Source organism: Nelumbo nucifera, chromosome 1 (genome assembly GCF_055504915.1).
Source record: "Nelumbo nucifera cultivar China Antique chromosome 1, China Antique-T2T, whole genome shotgun sequence".
Classification (NCBI taxonomy): domain Eukaryota; kingdom Viridiplantae; phylum Streptophyta; class Magnoliopsida; order Proteales; family Nelumbonaceae; genus Nelumbo; species Nelumbo nucifera.
Window position 1 is genome coordinate 180,317,060 of NC_142649.1, and position 26,294 is coordinate 180,343,353.

General features: G+C 36.8%; 1 protein-coding gene across 1 annotated transcript; it reads right to left on the minus strand.

Annotated features, from left to right (window-relative positions):
- Window positions 1-888: 888 nt before the first annotated feature.
- Window positions 889-26,052, minus strand: LOC104600296 (Galactosyltransferase family protein). The gene is made up of 12 exons (XM_010263166.3): window positions 25,346-26,052; window positions 25,029-25,092; window positions 24,493-24,542; window positions 24,194-24,387; window positions 13,321-13,384; window positions 13,166-13,238; window positions 12,474-12,597; window positions 4,026-4,113; window positions 3,860-3,910; window positions 1,697-1,768; window positions 1,480-1,592; window positions 889-1,368 (listed from the first exon to the last, which is right to left on the minus strand). Exons 1-12 carry the CDS (start codon window positions 25,456-25,458, stop codon window positions 1,346-1,348), a joined length of 1,029 nt encoding a protein of 342 aa, XP_010261468.1. The 5' UTR covers window positions 25,459-26,052; the 3' UTR covers window positions 889-1,345.
- Window positions 26,053-26,294: the final 242 nt, after the last annotated feature.

Below are 26,294 nucleotides of genomic sequence, written 5' to 3' on the forward strand. Positions count from 1 at the left end.
AAAATATAACGGTGGCTATATCCTCAGATAGCCAAGGAAAAAAAGAATACCGTGGAGATGCACTAAGCATGTTTATAATGACTTATAACTTCATTTCAGATAATATAACCTTAATAAAAATAACAGTAAATTGGTCAATTATTTTTGTTTATATGTTGATAAATCAAGTGTTTTAAACCAAAATTATCTTATATATATTATCTCAATAACCTTAAATGTAGCGTTTTAGGTACAAAATATGACAAATTACAAGAAAAAAGACCCTATATTATTAACTCAATAACCAGTTCAAGTCTTAATTGTTTCGGAACAATCAAAACTAAAACCAACCAAATTATTAATAAAGACAAATCACAACCATTCAAATCGGTTTGATTTGGTCAGGTAGAACCGACCATCCTGCAAAACAAACGCGGTATTAGTATAAGAACGAAATACAATGCAAATTTCTGTATCAGATGATTTACAAGCAAAGCATTTATTAGACGGCACTCCAAGAAAAGGGTACCCGACCGAACAAGACCACCACCAACGCATGGTTCTCCAAGCTCAGATGTCGCTCTTAAATCTTAACATTGCCGGCTATTGGCTAACGTGACTTTATTTTTTTTGAAAAGCCCGCATGAGCAAATTTACAAGCAAAGCATCAGTCTGACTTATTAGACGGCACTCCAAGAAAAGCTTACCCAATCGAACAAGACCACCAACAACGTAATGGTTCTCCAAGTTCAGATGTCACTCTTTATCAAAAAAAAAAAAATGTCGCTCTTAAATCTTAATATTGCCGGCTATTGGCTAATGTGAGTATGTGACTTATTTATTTTTGAAAGCCCGCATGAGCAAGAAACAAATCGCAGAACTTACACCAAAGAATGGATAGAGAAACAACGGGGAATCATCAATTATGTAGACACTGAAATGAATTTTCGTTTTTTCTACTGATACGAATTTTAATTTTGTATGGATTCTACATGGGAAAGAATGGTTAACCCCTTTTATCACCACACGTTGGGGAAAAATTGCTGGAATGCAGTACAAAAAAATCATTGGATCTTTTCCTCTCACTCTTCCAAAGTACCGTCAAATAGTTGCAATTGCCTGCATCCACACTCCAATCTCTGAAATATTGAGTTTTGACGACTCCTCATCAGGTGTTAATCGTTTCACAGCCTCAATCCTCTGACTAGCTTCTTGTTGGGGAACTTACTAAGAGGAAATGAATGTTGTCAGATGTGTCGAATCAAATGCCTGAAAAGTGAAATGGGGCAGTGAAAATAACACCCTCTACGGAAGCCTATTGCCACTGGGCCGACAGTCTTCTATCTATGGATCTAGAGATATTGAATCATACGGCTGCACAAATAGCCCCTGCAATTGGAGATTTTCAGTCTCTTTGGGGAAGCAATGCTATCATGTCCAATGACAAAAATAACTTTGTAAGTGCAACTGTGTGTGTGTGTGAGAGAGAGAGAGAGAAACCTGAAGACCAAGACGAGCAGCAAAACTTCCCTTCGTCTATATGTTTGACATCAATGCCAATAAACCATGATCCGACGCTAACATCGTCATGTGCATATGTACGAAGAATATGCCTGCCAACACAATAAAAGAGGTATTTGGTTTACAAATACGAGTGCGAGAATTCAATGTACAAAGATAACAACAGAGCAAAATAAAAAGAGGAATGGAATATTACCTATTTATGGAAACAAACTGGGCCAATGCTCGGGATATAACAAACATCTCACCAGAAGCATGACGAAAGTAGCTGAAAAAAAAAGTATAAATTCCACATTGAAGATGTGAAATTTATAGCTCTAGGTCAGGATTTTCATCAAATTCTACATTGAAGATTTTTATGGATAACCCTCCAGTTAAGCATTAGTATGCTTTTTTACTGAATAAATACAAAATATTTATATTTATATTTACATTTTTATTGGTCCTGAGCTAATGTCAATTTATCAGAATACTCGCCTGAACCTCATGTTGACTATATGTGAAAATCAACAAGTAATATCGACATCACAGAAAGTTAACTTCCTAGTGCCCAAGGAAACAAGTGTTAAATAATATTAAGCCCTCGATAAACTTTTACTTTATTCCCACTTATCTGATCTATTGAAACTCCATAGAAAAATCTTCAGAGCTGGACCAGATGATCGTGTTGCTTGGACCAGGGAACTAATGCAAATGCAACTTAATTTTGAAGCAGGTGAAAATAGAACAAAATCCAGATTATAAAAAAAAAAAAAAAAAAAAAAAAAAAACAAGAACACTCAAACAAGAGTTTCATAAATATGATGCCTTAAGCATTATGCATTGGTCAAATCCATCCTTAAATATGAAGCTTCAATATTTGGGTCCCACGTGAACAATTTTTAATGCATAAAACCATATGCACCAACAGTGTTAGACGTTGAAGTCAATCCACTGTTGCCCACTAATTCTGAAAATCAAGGTTCAAACTATCGATACACAGGGGTATCAGTACTTTGAACCTCATGCATCATATTTTTTTAGTGTTTTTTTTCAGAATTCCTGAGAAAGCCCCTTTTAATGCTATTTTTTAATTCTTTTGAAGGGCCCAAGTCTCTGCTATGACCAGCAGGAGACCTTACCAACCAACTGGTTGGCACCTTGCACCCCTTTTAATGCTATTTATATTTAACTATTAAAAATAGTGTTTCCTTAAAATACCTTAAAAGAACCATATTGGCCACCTGCCCATACCGGGCATATCATGTCAAAATTTTGAGCCTTGCTGGCAATTAATCCTATGGGAGGTCATTGGCACAAAACATGAATCAGGATAGGTTTCCCACTTATTCTAGTAGAAGAGGTAAATATAGTATCCTGTGGAAACTTTCTTAACATGAGCCAAAAGCAACTAGCAACACTAACGTGCAGCATCATTTTGACAAATGACACATTAATTCACCATGGCAAGTTATAAGCCAATTAACATATACACTAATTTTTTCAGTAACAGAAAATTTTATTAATTAATTTAAAAGTAAACAGCTACAACAAGGGTAGCCTCGGTTAACCCTGTAAATCAAAGTTTGTGATCCCTATAACGCTTTGTTTTTACAGTTACAACTGAGCCCAGAAGCAGATTTCCCTATGGACCCCTGTTTTGCTAGTTGATCCGCTAAATTGTTATCCATTCTTGGGATCCACTGAACTTATACACTAATTGACTCGTATTCTTTTTTCCAAATCAGTCAGCTAGCAATAAGCCCAACTACTCATTTGGATAATAATCATTTTTTTTATAATAATAATAATATTGACTATTTTTTTATGATACAACAAGTATATTTGAAATTTCGGGTTTATATCTGGGGTGTTATACACTTGAGCTATTTTGGGGGCCTATATAATTCTTTTATTCATAGTGGCCTTGTCCAACAAGATAAATGGTTTTAGCTTATTTAAGCCATTATTGATCTCTGGTGACACGAGAGAGGATGGATATAGACCACTGGGTGTACAGGATTCAATAACCAGATTGGTACCATTTCTTATTTCTGATAATGTAGTGCTGCCCTCTCTTTCTCCCCTGTAGTCAATGAGCCAAACTATTGTAAGTCTCGTTTCTCATTTTTCTGTTTGTTTTGTTGTTTAATCTTTCCTGGTATGTTTTCTGTTCTCATAGATGGCGATCTGGCTTCCACCTATGCTAATTGTCTGGGTATGAGTTTCCTTCTGGTTCTCTCTGTTTCTCAGTCTAACAGGGTATCGAGAACATCCAACAAATTGAGCTGTGATTATGATCCATGTTAAATTTCTTTTTGTTACTATTATGATGTGATAATTTCTGAAGTTAAAAGACAGAAAGAAACAGTTCGCTTACGATTTTCCATCACCAAATTTCCACCAGTCTGGTTCATACCACTTGTGGTTCCTGTAGCAAGTCCAGCAACAAAGCATGTTACCACAAAAAACAGATGAAGCTCAAAAATTATAAGCAACAGCTCATTTTCTGAAATATTTGATTACAAGTATTTGACCACACTTACTGTTCAGAGAAAACTTCTCCTGATTTCATACACCCAATATAAACACGAGGTTTGTCCAAATGAGTTGCAAGCATAGCACCCAGAGCATCTGTATTACAGATAAACAATTACCTGCAGTTAACAACATATACTTCTCTGCTTCCATTCTTCACTTCGTCATTGTTACCACTGGACCCACTAATTTTAGTAGTGAACCTAATATCACTTCCTCTTTAGAAAACTGGATCTATAAATTAAACAGCTTAGAAGCATTAATTTATATAATTCATCGGAATACATTTCCTCCTAAAATGGAAAACAATTTAATTACAGTAGAACCACACAGATCTACAATGATGCACATTAAAAGAATTTATAGATAGTGATACAAAATCCATTCATTTGAACTGTGAACAAAACTGCATAGGCATTAAACTATCCCAGAGAGATCAGATACCATTTGGTGTATGCATTATGACAAATTTATGTTACACTGATTACTTGACCATGTCATTACAATGGCTACTAAAAGTTAAAAAAAAAAAAAAAAAAAAGTAAAACTACCACAAAGACATAATGATGATATACAGGGAAAGGAAAGAAAGCAAAAAAAAAGTGCAACCAGCAAAACTCAAGGCGATGGAGTTGGAAACCCAAACAAGACCCAAGAAAGCACGAAGAATTATTGCCTTAAAATCTAGGGAAAGCCCACCAAAACCTGAGGACCTGGATCCCCAAACTAGCAAATGCACTATTACAAAAAATCACAGCTCTAATCAAGTTAACCTCAAATTTCCCATAAATTTCAGATGCCTGCAGCATACAAAATCTTCAAACATGTTGTCATACTTTGTCTAAGATTATTAGATGAAGAATAGCTACATATAAATACATAACACTGACAAAAAAGAACATGGATATTGATAACTGGAAACAGGAATAATGCACTTTACATTCAAGAATCCAGGACAGACAGAAATATGATATCATTTTTTTTTTTTGAGAAAGGTATACTAATAAGGGTACATTTCGAGTTGGAGACCAAGAGATCAATCAATGTGACCTTTTCCATTACCTTGGTTCGAAAATTCATAATGCAGAGGTTGAAGAGGATGCCGCCCATAGAATTAGAACAAGATGGGCAAAATGGAGGGGTGGATGATATTGCAGTGACTGAAAATCATGGCGAGTTATTTATTTATTTATTTTTGATAGACAACCATGGTCAGATTCAGAAATTGCAATCTTTTCCGGCATCAAAATTTGAAATCAAAGATTTGGGAGAACTGAAATACTTTTTGGGAATGAAGTTGCAAGATCCAAGGAAGGTACATTCATTTCTCAAAGGAATTATACTCATAATCCACTTGAAGAAACCAGGAAAATGGATGCTAAGCCTTCTAAGACTTCCATTGATCCTGATCACCACCTAAATGGGAGTAATGGGGAGCTTCTTGAAGACAAAGGAGTGTTTCAAAGGCTTGTAGGCAGGCTTTGCTACTTGTCCTTTACAAGGCCAGACATTGCTTATGCAGTTGGTGTAATAAGTCAATATATGCATGCACCTTGGGTTCCTCGTCCAGTGGCAGCTGAAAAGATTCTCAGATACTTCAAGGCTTTACTTCAAAGAGGCCTTTTGTTCTCTAACCATGGGCATTTGCCATTGGAAGCCTATATTGATGCAGATTGAATAGGATCAATTGATAATCATAGGTAGATTTCAAGCTATTGTAACTTCCAGGGAGGGAACATGGTGACTTCAAAAAGTAAGAAATAGAGCATGGTGGCTAGGTCAAGAGCTGAAGCAGAGTTCACATCGATGGTCAATGGAGTGTCAGAGATAATGTAGCTCAAACAGTTAGTAAGGGATTTAGGTGTCGAATTCCAAGGCAATGAAGTTGTATTGTGCTAAGAACTTAACAAGGCAGCTATCAACATTGCTCACACTCCAATATAGAAGACCGATTAGCTTTTTTTCTCCGAAAGGGATGATAAAGAAGAAACTTGAAGCTGTTTTGAGCAAAATTGAGCACGAGACATTTGTGCTTCAATTGAGGAGTGTAGGAATATATAGCTTTGTAATAATAAGAGAAGGGGTAATTGCTGGAAATTTCTGTTTTTTTAAGAATAACTATAAATTGTTTGGGTGACCCGACCCTAAGGGAAACTCACCCAATTCCACTAACCTTTCTCCATTTCTCTCTTCTTCTACCTTCTTTCCTTTCTTCTCTCAATCTCTTAACTCTTTCTTACTTCTCACAACCTTAATAGATACATTAACAAGAATGATGAAGTGTCAAGCACCCCAGTCACCTCAGTGGTTACTTTGTCCCCCTTTTTCCATCTCCCCAAGTGTTTGAAATCCTGTTGCAATTAAGATGCATCATAGAAAAAAAATGACAAATTCAAGAGAAGAAAAAGAAGAAGGTAAAAAGAAAGAAAATATAGGGGCTGAGACACTGAACCCGTCTTGTCCTAGTTAAATAAAAAAGGTTGGAAGAGGAAGAATGCATTGATTAAACAAAATTTTAAGTTTTTCCTTGCTTATCAGTTCAGATTTTAAATTCCTGAAGGGCCGATGGCATATGTGTGTTGATTGAACCCTAACAAACAAGAAAATAATAAAAAGAAACTAGTATATATATAACCCATAAAATAAACAATTTATTGTAATAATGTCTATTTTATTATTATAACCCCAAAAAACAAAATATAAAAATATTTTATAGTGCCATGTAGAAAATAGCTAGGCACTTAAGCAAGGCAACCCTCCATGGGTACCTTGTGTCCTAGATGCCTGCCTAGGAATCACCTTGACAACTATGCACATAGGGTCAGCTCAAGGCAGGTTCACCACTTAAACTGACCCATTTAAATCCCTACAACTAGGACAAAATCCTAAACATCAAATCTTTTTTTTATTAGGTAGTTGATATTTTCATTTATAAACAAAAGCCAGAAGTTAAGTGCAGATGTACACTGTACTACTACCGCCTCTACACCCAAAACAAAATTCCAACTAAATACAATTACAAATTTATTTAAGAAGCTCAAGACTAATCCATGAAACAACTAGAATCCACACAAAGATGAATCAAAGATCTCTTGTTTCCCTCAAAAATTCTGCAACTCTTAAATCCTAATCACCAGTTGTATCACACATCCCAAAATCTCCCCACTTAAGAAAAAAGGAGACTTGAATCATGTTAAAGAATGTAGTGCTGTTCCTTCATGATTTAAATTTCATGAACAACCAAATTCTGGAATTAAGTGTAGCCCCAACTTTCATGAATTGCATCCCAGACTATCATTCAACTTGGAAAAAACCACCTCAGTGATTATAGTGCCATGATCCCATGACTATTGGCATTCTTTTGAAGGACTGACTTATATAGTTAAATCCATGGTTTAAAATGTCTCTAAATTCCCTAATATTTCCATGACATATTTGCATTTCCATGGGTAGCAACACAAAATTTTACCAGAATTGACATATTCTCCAATGAATACTACCAGCACTATGTGGCGTACAAGAGATAGTTTCCACAACATATTTCCATTTCCACTTCCATGGGTAGCAACACAAAATTTTACTGAAACTGAAATATTTTTTTTTTATGAATAATAGTAAATTTTATTAGTTCAAAAACTGATTTAGAGTTGTGAATTCATACAACATCCCAGGGAGAGGCGCAAGCTGCAGCCCCTCCTTGAACCTTACAAGTAAAACTAGGAAAGAAAAACAGGAATCAAAGCTGAGACCAAAACAATTCTTCCCGATTTACCCCTTGCTTAGCTAAAACATCGGACAAAGTATTTGCTGATATCCCCACCCACTGTAAAGAAACCACCATATTCCTTGTCAACCAACTGAATTTCTTCATTTCATTCTTGTAGCGCCATATAGCGTCTTCAGGATTTTTCAACCAGCCCACCACCACTTTGGAATCTCCTTCAATTACTAGATGTTGTACCCCCAGCTGGTTTGCAAGTTGCACCCCTTGTATAGCAGCTAATAGCTCTGCCCAGATGGAGTCCCCAACTCCTAGGGGACCCGAGTAGAGCAACAGAATCTCTCCCTTCTCATTTCTCAAAAGATCCCCCATTCCGGATAAGCCTGGATTACCCATGCTACTTCCATCAAAGTTCAGCTTCAATGAGCCTTCAAATGGAGGAGACCAGCTTGTAATTGACTTATCCTTTACGGGTGAACACCTTGCTACTGCTGACCAGTTTCCCCAAAGGTCATTAAAGGAGAATTGATGAAAGATTTCCAAAATTTTCTACCAAAGTATTGCCCTATGCAGCACATAGTCTTTCAATTCCTCACTGCTCATTTCCTTTTCTTGAAAGATTCTAGCATTCCTTTCTTCCCAAAGAGTCCAAATCAAGGCAACGCGAGCACATCTCCACATAATTCTCCCTCTTTTTGTAGGCCAAGAGAAAGTAGAATGGTTAAAGATCATGTGAATTTCTGTTGGCATACTCCAACAACTCCCAAACAACGAAAGTAGCCAAGCCCAAAGGTTTGCAGAAAAAGGACAAGATATTAGTAGATGGTAACAATCCTCCCCATGAACTCTACAGAGGATACACCAATTGGGAGAAATACAGAGGAAGGGTCTTCTCTTTTGTAGGATATCTAGAGTGTTTACTTTCCCATAGAATACTTCCCAACAAAACGCCATAATCTTTGGGGGAATGAGCCTACACCAAATTTCCTTTGATGGAAAAGGTTGTTGAGCAAAATGCTGAGAGATGGACTTGAAGTAAGAAGCACAAGTAAAGGTTCCTTTGGGTCTAGGAGTCCACACCCTTTTATCGGGCTTGGAGGGATCCAAGCAAACCTGATTAAGGCAATGTAGCAAATTAGAAAGAGATTTAATTTCATCATCCCTGAGTCCCCTATGAAACCCAAAATCCCAATTAGGAGCCAAGGGTGTTCCCAAAGGTGAGACAAATTTTGAAACTACCTCTTTTTTATAAAAGGAAATAGAAAATAGCAAAGGGAAAAGGTCCTTTAGGGGGGTATCTCCTAACCAAATATCCTCCCAAAAGCGAACAGCATTGCCAGAACAAACTTCATACCTGATAAAATTGAGAAATTGAGGAAGAGTGTTGTGAATGGCCTTCCAAGGTGCTGCCAGGTTAGCCTGCCTTGTTACACCAACATCCCATTCATTTCTCTCATGAATGCTTCCCCCCACCACCTCATGCCACTATCTCTCACTTTCCAATGGCCATCGCCACAACCATTTCCCTAATAAAGCTTGATTTTTTTTCAATCACCCTTCCAAGTCCCAAACCCCCCTCTTCTTTACTTCTGCAAACAATTTCCCAACTAACCAAATGATCCTTTTTTTCTTGTCCCGACTCCCACAAGAAGTCTCTCATCAACTTCTCCAACTTCCTAGCTTCCCTAGTTGGTATCCTAAAGACAGACAAGAAGTAAGTAAGTTAGCCAACGTAGCTCTTATTAAAGTAATTCTCCCTCCCAAAGAGATATGATTCTTCTTCCATGAGGCTACTCTCTTCTCAAACTTTTCTAACACTGGGGTCCAAAATCTGCTCTCCCTAGGGTTTGCCCCTAATGGAAGCCCTAAGTATGACATAGGCCAGGTAGAGATGGAACACTCAAGACATTCCGCAATAACCACGATCTCCCCATCCTCCAAGTTTATACCTGCTATGCAACTCTTTTCCAGATTTATTTTCAAATTAGAAATCCTTTCAAATCCTTTGATTAGCTCTTTTAGGTTTGCTACCTTCTTCTCACTAAAGCCTCCTTCACAAAAGATCATTAAGTCATCTGCAAACTGAAGGTGGGTGACTGGGATTTGGTGTCTCCCTATTCTCCAACCCCTAATGGCATCTTCACTATCAGCCTTAGTAATGATCCTACTAATCACATCGGCTACTAATGTAAAAAGAAAGGGTGAGTAGATCCCCTTGCCTGACACCCCTGCAAGTTGGAAAAAAGTCCCTCACCACACGATTTACCAGAATGAAGTAGTGACAAGTACTAATACACCCAGATATCCAACTGCACCACTTGTCCCCAAATCCACAGTTTCTCATCACCTCTAGTAAAAACTCCCAGCCTACCAAGTCATAGGCCTTTTCAAGATCCAATTTACAAATAAAGCCTCTTTGCCTAGACCTTTTCACTTCCTCCACACACTCATTTGCAATTAGGATCTGATTTGTTATTTGTCGCCCTTGAATGAAGGCCCCTTGAGTTTCACTAATGATAGAAGGGAGAACTGTTTTGATCCTCAAAGAAAGCACTTTAGCCAGAATTTTATAGATGCTTGTCACCAGACTAATAAGCCTGTAATCTTTTGGGTGGCTGGCATCAATCTTCTTAGGAATCAAGGCCAAAAAAGTGGCATTGATTCCAAGGCTTATTACATGATTATCTGCAAATTCCTTAACACTTCAACTAAATCCTCTTTCAACACCTCCCAACAATCTTGACAAAAGCCCATTGTAAAGCCATCTGGACCTGGAGCCTTGGATCTATCCGTTAAAAAGACAGCTTTTTTAATCTCTTCTTCCTCGAAATTCCTTTCCAACCACCTTGCCATTCTGTCCTCAATTCTTGGCCATTCCATCCCTCCCACAACTTCTCTCTCATTCAAAGGTCTTCTATAGATCGATTTGAAATGGTCCACAAATTTTCTGGCTATATCATCCTAGTTGGTAATCACCCCCTCTCCTATCTCTAGCTTGGTCACAAAATTCATCGTCTCCCATTGGCCAAGTCATGGAAAAATCTAGTGTTCCCAGCGCCTTCCTTAATCCACTTGTGTCTACATTTTTGTCTCCAGCTAATTTCTACCCTCAATAACACCTCTTCCAAATCCTTTTTCAACTGTCTCCTTAACACTCTATCATCCTCGGTCAAAACATTTTGGGATTCCTTAAAATCCAAGTTTTCTATTTGAAAGATTAGGCTCATTTTTTGCTCCTCAATTCTGCCAAAATGTTCTCTATTCCATTCTTTTATTTGGCCCTCAATCTCTTTAACTTCTTATGAAACTTGACCCCCTTCCATCTTACCCCTCTCACCTCCTCACCCCACAATTCCTTCACTTTTTTCACAAAATCTGGATGGGTAAGCCACATATTTTCAAATCTAAAAGGTTTGGGTCCAGTAGGAAAAGTCTCAATGCCTATCTGGATAGGACAATGATCAGAGGTGACCCTAGGTAATGCTCTAGCAACCAAGTTTTCCACACTATCCTCCCATGCTAGGTTAAATAAAAATCTATCCAACTTCGAACACAAAGGGGTTTCTTGAAGGTTGGACCAAGTAAAACTAGTTTGCAGCAAAGGTATTTCCTTCAACTCACAATCTTCAATAAAGCCATTGAATTTCCTCATACTTGTTGTGATTACCTATTGGGGATTACTGGAACCGAAATATTCCCCAATGAACACTATCAGCACTATGCAGAGTACAAGATAATGTGGAGTATTATAACATAGTGGTCACATTAGTAGATATGTGGAGTAACAATGTTATTGCTTGCCTAACTTATGTGATACCACTTTGAGCTAGCTCAATGTTAATTTCAAACATGAAGTTACATATTAGTTTTTGTTTGTGTAATAAATTATTTAGTTGATCTATTAGAACCATTTACATTTCCTATAAGTTTAAATTTTGCTTTAACTTATTCTATCATGAAGTTTTGAATCTTAAGGTTTCATAGGACAACTTCAGAATGTATTCTCTTGTCTATAACCTTAGTTTTTTTAGCTTTGTTTAATGATTTGAAACAAGATAATAATTTAAAAAGGTGTGTCTATGCTTCTTTTATCATTTTATTTTTGAAAATTCTTTTTCATTTCATAAAATATCAATCTATACTTTTGCATATTTTACAATGTTTCCACCATATTTATAATTTTTACAATATTTCCAACCAAGGGTCAAAATATCGCAACGTATTAGGGCATATCGGCCAATACGTATTGTATTAGGGGCTTCCCGATACACCCCTATAAGAAGTATTTCGGGGTTTGGTCTAGTTCAGGCGGTAAACCAGCCTTAAACTGACACCTCTGGACCAGTTTCAAAGAAAAGGTAAAGAAAAAAAAAAAGCGAGCAAAGATACAGGCCAATATGCTAGTAGGGGCGTATCGGCCTGTATCAATATTTTGAACCTTGTTTCCAACATTTCCGACATATTTCCTACATTTAGACGATCAACATTTCCATCAACACTGACATTTTAAACCTTTGGTTAAATTGGATAATCTCAGACATGCTATTTTCTTTTTCCTATGCACAAATCAATTTTATGTGGACTATAGCCTTTCAGTGAACAATAATAACAATTATTTTACAGATGCAACAGCAGCAGCAACAGCAACAAACAAACAAATGATAAATAATAATAGAAACATCCAACAGACACAGGAGCATCAAGCTATCCAGTGTTTCATCAATGGAATACTTACCAATATTAACATACACATCATCATTGACCTTTGCATAGAACTCAGCTTCCCATGTATCTGCTGCATGTGCAAAGAAAAATTTTGTCTTCTTTGGAATCTCTTCAGGTGCCTCAACATGATTATCCTATCAAAAGAAGGAAAGTATCATGATAAAGCACATTATCTACCTCATACACCACAAACATTCTTGAATCATACTTAAATTTGCAGGTATCTATTTTAGTTGGGACTCAACACATAATACAGAAAAAGAGCTCTTATTGGAATATATAGTAATTAGGTTTATATCAAACCCTTGGATTTTGGACTTGCACAAAGTGAAATTCATTGTCTGCTACCACATCATTATTATTTACATAGCCACTTCTCTTTTTGAAAAGGTAAGGTACATCTTGTATTAATGTCAAAAAAAAATGCTTACATTTTTCTTTCACATAAAAGACTGTTGAGTTGTGTACATTCACCAAAAAGAAAAAGGGAATAAAAAAAGCTATTATTAGATTATGTTAAAGAAAATTATTTTTATCAGCATTAAAGAAAATGATTATTTAAAACAACAATTGTTCTTCGTTTCCTACTTAAAATTACTTAAGAGAGTTTAAGCATAAAAGTTAAAACTGCTTGTTCAAGGTATGCAACAGTTTAAAAAGTCAACTCATTTGAACATCATTTTAATGATAAGCTGAACATACAAGAATAATGAAATCATTGGTCTGCCTATTTTCTTTGTCAATGTCCCTGTCCATACTGTCTCCACGATTGGCACTGCAGATCAATATTTGAAACTTGGTTAAAATGTAGATTTGTAAATAATGGTTGGAAATATCTCCACAAACACACAATATACCTCCTTCCTATCACAAATCGTACAACAATGCCCTTCTCATCTTCCAGCTTTTTCAGCACTGCACCTGTACACATTACATTTAAGGTCTATTATATCCAAAGAAGAAAATCTGATGAGAGTTTACTAAGTACTTCCATAAGCTCAAATAGTTTGTAGTTTTGGACAAGGCATTTGACAACATAGTGAAAGGTTTTTTGCATAAAGTGCAATTGCTAATTTTACAAATCGAAGCATCTTGGCCTGATAGAGAGGATTTCCAATTAGTAGTGGGATGACAGTTTTGCAAGGGATAAGATTGGGGAAATCCTTATGGTTCAGTTTAGGAATAGTGCAAATACAAATATGTTTGGAGCAAAACCTTGTATGAGATATTTCTAAGCCTTGTATTTGGTACTCTTCCCAAACGAAGCCTATACTATACTAACTTGGTGGTGGAGGGGGTTCCAAGGTAGTAGTGGGATGGTTCAAGCAAAATAATACTGCCCTTGGTTACACAAACAATAAATAAGAGAAGCAAGAAGAGCAGATTTGAGAAAGGAATGGGAACAGCTGATCAGAAGAGAAGAATTTTACTGGAGACAAAGATCAAGAGTGAGATGGCTGAAAGAAGGAGATAATAATTCCAGATTCTTTCACACTTATGCCTCGGGAAGGAGTAGGAAGAATTTCATCTCTAAGCTGAAATTGAACCAAAGGAAAGTGGAGAATCCTGAGGAAATTAAGGAAGTCTTCCTTTCCTTCTTCAAAAACCTTTACTCCAAGGATAGTAATAACCGATTTACAATGAACAGATGGGAAGGCACAACTCTATCAGCTGAAAAGAGGGTTTGGTTAGAAAGAAGCTTTGAAGAGGAAGAAGTTAAAATGGCTGTCTTCAGCATGGATGAAGATAGGGCTCCAGGGCCGGATGGTTTCCCCATTTTTTTCTTCCAGCAATGTTGGGAAATAGTAAAGTCAGATCTCATGGATTTTTTTCAGGGACTTCCACTCTTCTGCCATTGTTAACAAAGGCTTTGCCTCATCCCAAAGAAAGGGGGAGTCTTGGAAGGTAAAGAATTTAGACCAATAAGTTTGATAGGGAGCATCTATAAAATTCTGGCCAAGGTTTTGGCCAAAAGAGTTAAAGAAGTCCTAGAAGATCTAATTTCCCCAAGCCAATTTGCTTTTGTAAAAGGAAGACAAATTGTGGACAGCATTCTAATTGCAAATGAGTGTGTGGAAGACAGAAAATCTTCTGGGAACCCGGGGGTCCTCATCAAACTAGACCTGGAAAAGGCATATGATAAAGTGGATTGGGATTGTATTTTAGATTTTGCTTAAAGATGAGAGGCTTTGGTAGAAAATGGATCAGGTGGATTAAAGGCTGTATTGGTTCTTCATGGTTTTCAGTGTTGATAAATGGTGAAGTGAAAGGCTACTTTAAGGCTAGTAGGGGTCTTAGACAAGGTTGCCCGCTTCCCCCCTTTCTATTCACTTTGGTAATGGACCTCTTTAACTATCTCTTTGATAAGGCTATTCTCCTTAACTTGGTGAAATGATTTGAAGTGGGAAGGGACAAGATTCACATTTCACACTTACAGTTTGCTGATGACATAATTTTGTTCTTGGATGCCTCCATAACCAACATCACAAACACTAAAAGGATAATTGAATGTTTCGAGCTTATCACTAGTTTGAGGGTTAACTTTTGCAAAAGTAATATAGTAGCTCTTAACTTAGTGGAAGTGGAACTTCTAGAAAGCTTAAATCTTTGTCGGGGTGTAAAGAGGAGAATGTTCCTATTTCCTATCTAGGGATGCCTCTTGGAGGGAATCTAAAATCTCTCAACCTCTGGAGACCAGTGATGGAGAAATGTGAGAAGAAACCATCATCTTGGAAGAACTGTTATCTCTCAAGAGGAGGAAGGCTTACCCTCTTGAAGGCCTCCTTAGCAAATTTGCCAGTCTACTTCCTTTCAGTCTTCCAGATTCCAATAAAAGTTAGAAATCAGATTGAGAAGCTTCAAAGGAACTTTCTTTGGCAAGGAGGTGGGGAAAAGAGAAGCCACTTAGTCAGTTGGAAACAAGTGTGCAAGCCTAAAGAGGAAGGTAGTTTGGGAATTGGGCACTTAAAAGAGAAAAATTCTTCTCTCTTAGGTAAATGGCTGTGGAGGTTCCCTAAAGAACCCAATACTCTATGGACAGCTATCGTCTCAAGAAAATATGGATCAAATGTAAGTGGGTGGGGTAGCAATCTCCATTTGAACAGGATAAAGTCCACAAATCCTTGGAAAGGTATCATCTCCACCCATACTTCTTTCTTTCCTTTTATAAGATATAAAGTGAAAAATGGCTCTAAAATAAAATTTTGGAAAGACTTTTGGTGGGGGAAACTAACCTTACAACCTCTTTCCCTAGACTTTTTAGCCTTACACTTGACCAAGAAGCCACTATTTCTTCCTGCCTTCCTGACCAAACTGTTGAGAACACCCTAAACCTTCGACTCAGAAGACCCCTAAGGGATTCAGAGATTTCTGAATTAATAGACTTAATTCAGACCCTTAAAGAAGCCTACATCTCCCCCTCCTATTCTGACACCCGAATCTGACCCTGCACCCTACTGGCGAATTCTCTTCTAAGTCTATATTCAAGGTTTTGATTGCTGATGAACAACATTCCTCCTTTCCTTTTAAGAAGATCTGGTGTAGCCACATCCCTTCAAGAGCTTGTTTCTTTGTCTGGGAAGCTTGTCTCCAGAAATTAAATACTTGTGATCTCTTGCAGAAAAAGTTTTTGGGAAGACTGTCCATCTCTCCTCATGTTTGCATTTTATGCTTCGATGAAGGTTAATCAACAGATCACATTTTTCTTCACTGCAAGTTCACCCAAAAGATTTGGTTCCATTTCTTGAAAATGGCAGGTTACAGATGGGTTATACCAGAATACATTATGGACTTTATGCATCAATGGCAAGGAATAGATTTAAGTAAAAGGGGTAAAGTTTATTGGCAATCAGTGCTACATACAGTGTTGTGGGGAGTTTGGGATGAAAGAAACAAACGTCTCTTTGACAACAAATTCAGGCCCCTGGATGAGTTAATTTCAGACATTACTTACCTTTGCAACCGCTGGATGGTAGGGCTGCTCACGGGTCGGGTTGGGTCGGTTTACTGAGGTTTTTCCAACCGACCTGACCTGGTCGGGTTACCTGAGATGGAAACCGAAACCGAAACCGACCCAGTGTTAAGCAAAACCGACCTGGTCGGTTTGAATCGGGTTGGGCTCTAAGTTCATCCATGCCCCCCATGGCCCATGTGCCTGTGTGGTGCAAGTTTGGGTTGTCAGATATTTCAGTTTTTATGTAAAACTGAAATATCTTTATTTAACAGTTTTAAATATAAAATATATTTAATTTAAAATCGAAATATATATTTAAATAGATTATATTTAAATAGTTAAGTAGGAACTAAGTCGGTTCGGTTCGGTTCGGGTCGGTTTCGGTTTTCACACAAGAAAACCGAAACCGACCCGAACCATCAGTTTATGAATTTGTACAACCTGAAACCGACCGGTGCTGATGAAAACCCGGCCGACTCGGGTTGGGTCGGTCCGGGTTGGTCGGTTTGGTCGGGTTGGGCCTTCTTATGAACAGCCCTACAGGATGGTGAACTCAGATCTGTTCAAAGGACTCTCAGTCAATGATCTCAATAGAGATGCTTACCCCTTTCTGTTTCTCCCTCACCTCCATCAAGCATCCTTGAGACATCCCGACCCCATCAGTGGAGTGATGACCCTAAACTTCAATGGAAGTGCCTTAGGTAACCCTGGCTTAGCTGGTATTAGAGGCACAGTAAGGGATGAAAGAGGCAACATTTGTTGGACTTTCAGCAGTCCAATTGGTTTAGCTGATTCCACAAAGGCTGAAGTGATGGTTGCTCTCACAGGAATCAGAATAATAAAAAATTTGGGAATCCAGAATTTCATCATTGTAGCAAATACTATAAAATGGTTAAGAGATAAAGAGGGGGGACCTTGGAGATTGAGTCACTATTTGGCAGAGGCTAGGGACTCTTTGAACTGTTTAAATGTAAAATTAATTTGGATTCCTAGGGAACACAATCATACAGCAGATGGCTTAGCCAAATGTGGTGTGTATTTGGAGCATTTGTATAGCAACAAGCTTCCTCCTTTGTAATTTGTAGGGGTTCTTCCCCTGCTTTGTACATCTCCTCATGTACCTCTTCTTCCTTCAATGAATCCTGGTTAAATTTTCTCAAAAAAAAAAAAAAAGAAGAAGATTATCTGTGGACCTAAGGGCAACCTTCATATGGACTCACAAATTAGCCAGACAATAAAGAGGAGAAGCAAGAAGATTATCTATGAAGCAGACACAAAGTCACAGACAGACTGTTTTCAAGATTTGAACCCTGGCCACCCAGGTTGCAATAGAGCAACCCAACCATTTTGCCAAGGCCCACCCTCAAACCAGAAATTGCAAACTAATACACAAATAATAGAAGAAAAAGATATCTTACAACAATCAATAGAAGTATACTGAGAGCAAACAAACCAGTTCTTAATAGCAAGAAACCAAAGAGAACAATGGAAGAAAATCAAACTTTATTGATGGGACAGAAAATGAATTCAAATGAATAAGATGAAAAATGCATGTGAACAGTGTAAGGAGTCTTTAGTCTCCTAAACCCTATAAAAGACCAATATTAACTGCCTAAACTACCCTTGATCATTGGGCACCACTAAAAGACATATTGTACTCTCCAAAATACACTTGTATGGAAGAAAAAAGAAAGACAAAAATTGGCTCAATTTTCTCTAACCAAAAAAACTACAATAACTCACTAACACTGACCCAATTAACATGAAATGTAAACCACAAATACTGTCTTGGGGCAACTGAAGATGTGGGGCCCATTGGTCAAATGTTTTACTTTGACCAATTGTTGGTAAACCCAAAAATCCAGCAACAATAACCTCTTTAATAAAAACTTACCTTTAGTCTGATTAGCTTGAGATTTATAGGGTCTCTCCACACTTCTTAAGTTTCAATATACCCAAATTTCAGCTCAACCCAACAGTTGGACCAATAGAAACTAGGTCTACAACTACGGCCCAAAAATTGGGCCATATACATGAATAGGCTTCTCTTTCATCCTTCTCTAGCCTTCTACTTCTTCTGAGATTTAGTCAAGGATTGATGAATACCATCTATATAAATCCCTCCTTGGAAAGCACTCGCCCTGAGTGAATTGAGTAAAAAACTTAAAGAGAATGAGGATTTAGTTGCTGCAACTCCTTTTTAGAAACCCAGAGACCATTATCCTTTTAATCTATCTTTTATCATTCAGCAAGCACCTTGCTATCAAAACAAAATTTCCCATCTGTCTACAATGTTGGATCTAGGGGTGGCTGGCCCATGATGTACATTTACCATCATTCTTGTATTATTACACAATAAATTAACCATTTGCAGATAAAAACTGAAGTATCTCAGCCTGGACACAACACATGATGCATAAAATGTTTACATGATTGACAAATCCGAGGAACACAGACGTTACTTACTAAGAATCTCATCAAAAGAGAGTTGTGTTGTGCAACATCTTCATGTTAATGGAGTATAACCAAAATAACTTTGGAATTTTGCAGCTAAAACTAAAAACCATGATTTTCCTCTTCAATCTCAATTGAGTTGGCAAATGACATGATCTAAAAGTTCCAACTAATGCAATCAAAAACCCTGACAGAAGAAAAGTCAACATGATAAAAGAAATAATGGGATCTAAAATTCAACTGAGCTATTGGTTTTATTTTACAGAAGCCAATCTTCTGTTGTCTAAAGAGTAGAATAGACAATGGAACAACAATAACAATAGTAGTCGGTATTGCTCTGCCAATTATATTAACAATAACAACAAGAATACAAGAATTATATACATATATATTCTTTACAGTAACTAAGTAACATAATAAAATCTGGTAGATATTTTGACCATCTCATTGTTAATATACTAAGATCAAGTTCACAATAAAAGTTCCAATACTTAATGCACAGGCTCCAAGAAAGGGAATGTTTCATAAATATCATTGATGCTTTTAAGATTACATATAAGCAACTTATACAGAACGCTAACGAGAACACCACAAAAAACATTATGTTTTGTCATCAAATTAACAAATCAAACTTCAATTATGAATAAAGTGTAATCTGTTCAGACAATTTCAAAATAGATGAAAGTGAAATATTAAATGTAAATTCATAGCATTGTGTCTTATAAATGACCACTAGAAGGTGACTAAACATAAATGGGATGACAAAGGAAGAAATGGGATTTTGAAATCCTTGAGCTAGGAATTAGAAGTTTCAACCTTTATTCCAGTGTAACAATCCTGTGCACAATGAGTCGCACTTAACAAATCCATAGGCCTCAGGACAAAGACTTGAGTGAAGATTTGTGAGTGCAATCTTATACTTTGGTCATATTCTCAAATGTACAAGGAAAAAAATCAAACTAGCAATATTCAACTACAAGATTTTTTTTATAGGAACAGGAAGGTATTGACCATGACAAAGCACACCTAGGTTTATTGCTTTTCAAGGAAACATAGAATATCCTTGAGAAGTTCTACATGTTTTACAAAAAAGGAAAAAGGGTAAAGCAACCAAAATCATAAAATATCATCCAAGTCATGATCTATCTAATCTTATTTGTTGCTTATCGAAAAAAGGTAGTGCTAAATCATGTTATGTCATTCTAATCTATCAAGGGTTATCTATAAATGATATTTTTATTCATAAAAATAAATACAAATAATATTCCTAATCTGACACCACATCTAGACCAGTGGGATCCAAACTGGTCTCTCATCAAATGTTGCTAATGTGTGAGGCGATGATTAGTCGTTTGACTCTCTGGCGTGGTGACTAGTTGGCGCCAAGGCACTGACTAGTTGACCATAAATAGAATATATCCTAAATTTAATATACCAATTAACTGTTACATATAAGTTATCATAAACAATAAAAATGCAATAAAAGAACGATATAGACAATATGATTTCCAGGCATCACTTTGAACAGATAAAAGAGAAGGCTAATAGGATGAAATATAGGATTGTATTTTTAAATATAGAGTGCATGATCAGTATTTTATCTGCCCCCCCTTCTTTGTGGTATACCAAGTCACCAACACGGCCAAAATGAACTACTCCAAGTCCAACATTATTTTATTTTATGCCTTCTTTTTGTTATTTTATATATCATCACCCAACCACATCCAATAGCAAATGCTTATAGCATTTAGCTTGTAGATAACAAAATAAAGACATTATTTTAAATAATTAGAGATAGACTGATAGACACACTCAGACAAATGAAACATTAAAATAATTGTATTAACTAGCATGACTACCCAATAGTTGACCTAGTTAATGTGTATTTTTCCCAAGTTACCACATCACGAGTATCAACTGACTAGTTAATAGTCAACATGGCCCTAATCAGTTGATTAGTCAATGCCTTGATAGCCTTGTCTATGCCATGAAACCGTTATCATATCTACAAGCACACCCTCAACACTCTATCATCCAGGGACCTAACAACATCAGTGTCGAACAATCTCGGTGCATCATATGACCACCTAAAACCTTGTCTTGTTCAGCAGTATTCCAAGGGCATATAATGACAACTTAACAACTTGCTTGGTGTTTTGTGTAACTTTATCCAAGTCTTGGTTTCCTTTATAGACAAAACCGGGGGTTCCTTGGAGTACCAATGTGCTAAGGGTCTGTTTGTTCCTCTGATGTCTGACATCTGAAACTGTAATAATTACTTTAAGAGGTGTATTGGAATTGGAGAACTTTTCTTTGTTCTAATCAAGGTTCAAAATTTTGACACGTATCAGGCTGTATCGGCCGATACATATTGTATTGGGGGCTTCGGGATACACCCCTACAGAGGGTGTTTCGGGGCTGAGCTGGTTCAGGGGTAGAAGGGCCTTAAACCGACCCCTCTGAACCAGTTGCAGAAAAAATAAAAATAAATAAAAGCAAGCCACAATACGCCCCTACCGGTGTATTGGCCTGTGTTGATATTTTGAACCTTAGTTCTAATATCTGAATCTAGACAATATTATTCTGCAATCTGAATGTTGAATGTTGAGTTCTGAAAAACAGCAATTGACTGTTTTAACCCTGAATATGAGAACGTTTCTTTAACTACTTACTGAAATAATTAACAATTAATTAATCAACAAAAAATTATTAAAAAATAAATAAATTGATCAAAAAATTATAAATAATTAAATAATGAATTTTAATAAATATCATCATCATCATCATGCTTTACCCCAACTATATGGGGTTGGCTTTTAATAAGTATATAACTAGAAATTATTAATAAATAACTTAAATAGGTAAAAATGATTACATAATTGTTAGAATTGGAAGGAGTGCATATCCAGAAATTAAAATTAAATAATCAATAATATGATAATTATTAATAACATAGTTGTCAAGGCGACGCCTAGGCGACAAGGCGCCCTTGGGGGCTCGGCTCGCCCAGTCACCAAGCAGTTTTGTGCACTGGGTTATAAAATACTTTTATATTTTTAATTTTTTGACATTATAATTATAAAATAGACATTATTAAACTAGAATATTCATTTATGTGTTTATATACTAGTTTCTTTTTATTATTTTCTTATTTTGTTAGGGTTTAATCAATGCAAACAACTGCTGTATTAAACCCATGGTTCAAAGTATCGATACACCTCTATGTATTGGCAAAGGTGTATCGGTACTTACAATGATACTCCCCCTATTTTTTTTATTTCTTTGGTTTTCAATTTCATTTTAAATAAATATATATATTATTTAAAAAAATGGGTCCCCGAAGACACCTATAAACAGGTATCGGGGCCCCAAAGATACAATACAATACACCCGGTACGGGGCGTATCGTATTGAAATTTTCATCATTGATTGAACCCTCAAAAATTTCAAAACCTGAACCAATAAGCATGGGAAGAACTTAAAATTCTGTCTAATCAACACATTTTCTTCTTCCACCTTTTCTTTTCTTCTTTCCTATAACAAAAGTAGGGGGTCAGCCCCTATATTTTTTTGAATTTTCTTTCCTTTGTTCTTTTTCTTCTCATAAAATGTTGATTTTCTAGACTTAAACATGAAATTTATACTTTTCTGATGAAAATTATGAATAATTATTAAGGAAAAATGGTTATGGAACCTAGGGAACTACCCTAGGATATATGGTTTTACTTAAAAAAAATCCATCGCCTAGGCGACTAGGCGACAAGGCGCCCCCCTGTCGCCTAGCCTTGGTGCCTTGAAAACTACGATTAATTATCAATTATTTAAAAATAATTAAAGCATTTAATAAATAGTTAAATATTAATTAAATATTGTTCTATTAATTAATTAAATATTAATTAAAAATCAACCTGGAGGTTGAACCATGTATGCCTCCAGGTTCCGGGTCAACAGTAATTCCAACCCATGAGCAACCAATTGTATGTTAGGATAAAGGAGATTTTGAGAGAACTATGATTGCCCCTTGACAGTTCGGCCAATGACTCAATGAAGGAGGTCATTAAGGAGGTCAAAGTGGTATAACAGGAAAACCTTAAATTTGATCAAGTAGTTCTCTCAATGGCTCAATGAAGGAATCCAGTTCATACCTTAAGCAAGACAAGATTTGGTTTAGGGCTTGTACGTTTCCTCTTAACTCTTAACTCTTAACTCTAAAGTGGCATTGTAACACTTTCAAAGAGGGGGGTGTTCAGTTGCCACTTTTTATTCAGCCTTAATGTACTGAGTGATATCATAAAATCTATGTCCACTTTCCAAAAATACCCCCATCTCCTCCTTTTATAGACATATATCAAGGTCTGATCCATTTGATGGAGAGCATTTGGAGCTATGTAACATCCTCAAAGATCTCCATGACCTACTTAACAGCTAACACTAAAAGACAAAGCAATAAATCACTCAGTTCAGTCACTTCAGCTGTTATCAAATGGTCCCCTTAGCCAAATTTTATTAATAGACTCAACCACATTTACAGGCATTTCTAATCCACACACTGAATTCCCCCTGCCCCCCTGTTCTTATAAAATAGAACCCAGGCCCTGGGCCACAGCAATAACTCTACCCTTATAACCCCCTCTCTAGCTAAAGAGCCAGCAAGGTTGCTTGCAGATCTAGGTACTCATTTGAACAAGCAATTCAAATTGGATGCCAACATCTTAGCCTCACTTTTCCAAGTGTCACTAAGCCCAAGGGCCCTCCATTGAAGAGTAGAACCAAAGTATAACCACCTGCCAGTCACCTTCCACTATCAAGGTTGAGTAATTGCATAAACAAGACAGTTTGAGTTATTGTAGGAGAAAAAGCAACTCAGCCCTCAAAGAGTTTCCTAATCCAATTGGGCCTGCAATGTATCCCATTCTCATTCTTCATCACATACCTTCAATGTATACCAGACTGCCCCAGTTTTCGAAGACAGCAACCATCAAAATTGAGTTTTACTCTCCTTAAGTCAAGATGTCCAGAGTTGGATTTTTAGCATGAAGTGACCGCTCTCATAATTGATTCCTCCCCTAAAGGTGTGCCTATTTATCTCAGTTGACATTCTAGACTTAGCTCACTCATACATAGACACCGATTAGAAGGTGGAAAACCACAGATCACCATAGCTTTTGTGCACAATTAGCTTATTGTCAATGCAAAAAATAAAAATAAAAAATAAAAAAGATTGTGATCTAACATGAAAAAAAGGAGCCATTACCCAAGTATGTGTGATCTAACATGAAAAAGCACATAAAGGAGGAAACTCACAAAGAGGGAAGGTATTCTACCAGTTGGCATCCATGCCTTACGGATCGCATCCCTATTGTTTTTGTGGCCAAACTTTGTAATTATTCCAATCACTGCTAACAACCTTTTCTTAGAACTGGTGCCATCTGTCCCTGACAAATGCTTTGAAACAAAGCCTTCCTGTCTAGCTGCAGCTAGCTCCATCTCAAGGGCAGATAATTTCTTCTGTTGTTCTCTGAAAGAGAAATGAACTTTTATCAAAACCTTCACCAAAAGAAAAAAATATGTACTAAAATTAAGAACTCCAAATAAACCAACAATTCTGATGATATATTCTTACTTGCAAGCTATGATTTTCAGTGTATCATCTACTGATATAGCTGATTGCCCCTGAAAATGTACAGTTGTCAACCCAAACAATTTATTGGGAATCCCATATTATAAAATTAACAAAGGTAGAGGAATCTGACATGACTTCAGCAGCATTACTGAACCACCTAACTTCAAGAACCATCATGGATGGATCACAAACCAATGTTTGCACATGTTTAGGTGTTGCTGATCATCCAACCAATGAAGTTATCAATTAATGAGACTGATCAGATGCTAAAGATTTCCTCCTTGGTCTGATTCTGCAATTACCATTCTTACTATTTTTTATTTTCTCTTGGATCTCCTCTACTGATCTGGACCGTCCAGCTCTTACCAAAAAATAGGGCAATCAGGCCCAATGGAACGGAAAATGGCATGTCAACAAATTTCCTCGGAAAAATGTTATGCCGTTTGATTATCTAAACACGAGATAGAGTGCAACAAACTGGATTTCAACCTAGAAATTAAATATGTATATATAAGCGGGAAAGAGAACATAACTACCTGCCCAGTTATTCTATCAATCTCCTTAATTAAATAGACCCTGTTTTCTGCATCCTGCCATAGGCTATGAAAAACATTTATATCAATTATCAAATGTTTAGTAGATATAACTTTAGAAAACCAATAAGATCACATAAAATACAACAAGAAAAGATAGAAAAAAAAAAGAAACAACAACTTCAAGATCAAAGTTATAACAGATTGCTCTCGCAAATAAACTGTAGAAACTGATCAAAACAATGCCATGTTTATAAACCCTAGGATAGATGCAAAATACACGAACAGTATTTCAGAAATAAAAAATAATAAAAACTCACCGGCCGGCGACATAAATCGAAGCCATCGTAGCGAACATAGAAAGCATCAGAGCCGAAATCCGGGATCGGATAACCAGACTAGGTAGCTTGTTACTGGATCCCCGGCTCTGCATCTTTAGTTGTATTCTGTTTCTCTTTATCGACCCGAAAGATAAAACAGTCCTTCAAGCACTACTCATTCGACTGGAAATCGACCGAGAAACTTAGAATTCGAATCAGATCTGTCAAGATTAAGAGCTCGAACTAATTTCGAAATCAAATATGAGAACAGGAAGAGTGAAGGTTGGTAGAGGGACAAGACATTCTAACCAATTTCTGGGTTTGTCCTCTCAATAACAAGGGGAAAAGTAACGAGTTCAAATCAGCCCCCCGCGAGATTGCCCCCCACAACGTGCTACAGCGCATTTCCGCCGTGTATTGAGAGCATCTTTCTTGTTCACTTATTGTATTGAAGTACGAAAGTACCCTTACCTTCTCACGTGTAAATCTACTGTAGAGAGAAAAAACAAAGGGAACAATTTTGGAATAAAAAAAGAAATGCGTAACAGCCATGGCCAATTGGCCATGGATCTACCCGATGATTCGTCGAGCCCGGATCTGGTATAAAACGTAAATAAACACTCAATAAATAATATTTCCTAATTTGTAAAATTAAGTAAGACGTATCAGCACACAGAGTGTGAGTGTGACTCTGAGATCATAATCATAATGCTCTCCTTTCAACGATTATCGAAATTAAATTGTTTTTGGGATTCAACGGATTGAACAGAATGGCCAATCCAGTGGGCCAAAACTCGGGTATCGGTCAATGCAGAAAGGTACCAGCCGGTGCGTCTGTTGAGTATGGATACCGTAGAAACTAGTCACTCGGAACCGTCTGTCCCCTCTCCCATACTCCCATTTCATTAGTTTCATTGCCATTAATAGTTAGCCATCAAAACCATTATGC

What these genes read in the sequence shown, in the direction of transcription:
- LOC104600296 (XM_010263166.3), bottom strand. Translation starts at nt 25,458, where the DNA reads ATGCAGAGCCGGGGATCCAGTAACAAGCTACCTAGTCTGGTTATCCGA. An exon ending in TCGATTTATGTCGCCGGCCG is followed by an intron (nt 25,093 to 25,345) that starts GTGAGTTTTTAT and finishes TGTTTTTCATAG; the next exon opens with CCTATGGCAGGATGCAGAAA. An exon ending in CTGAAAATCATAGCTTGCAA is followed by an intron (nt 24,388 to 24,492) that starts GTAAGAATATAT and finishes TTTCTCTTTCAG; the next exon opens with AGAACAACAGAAGAAATTAT.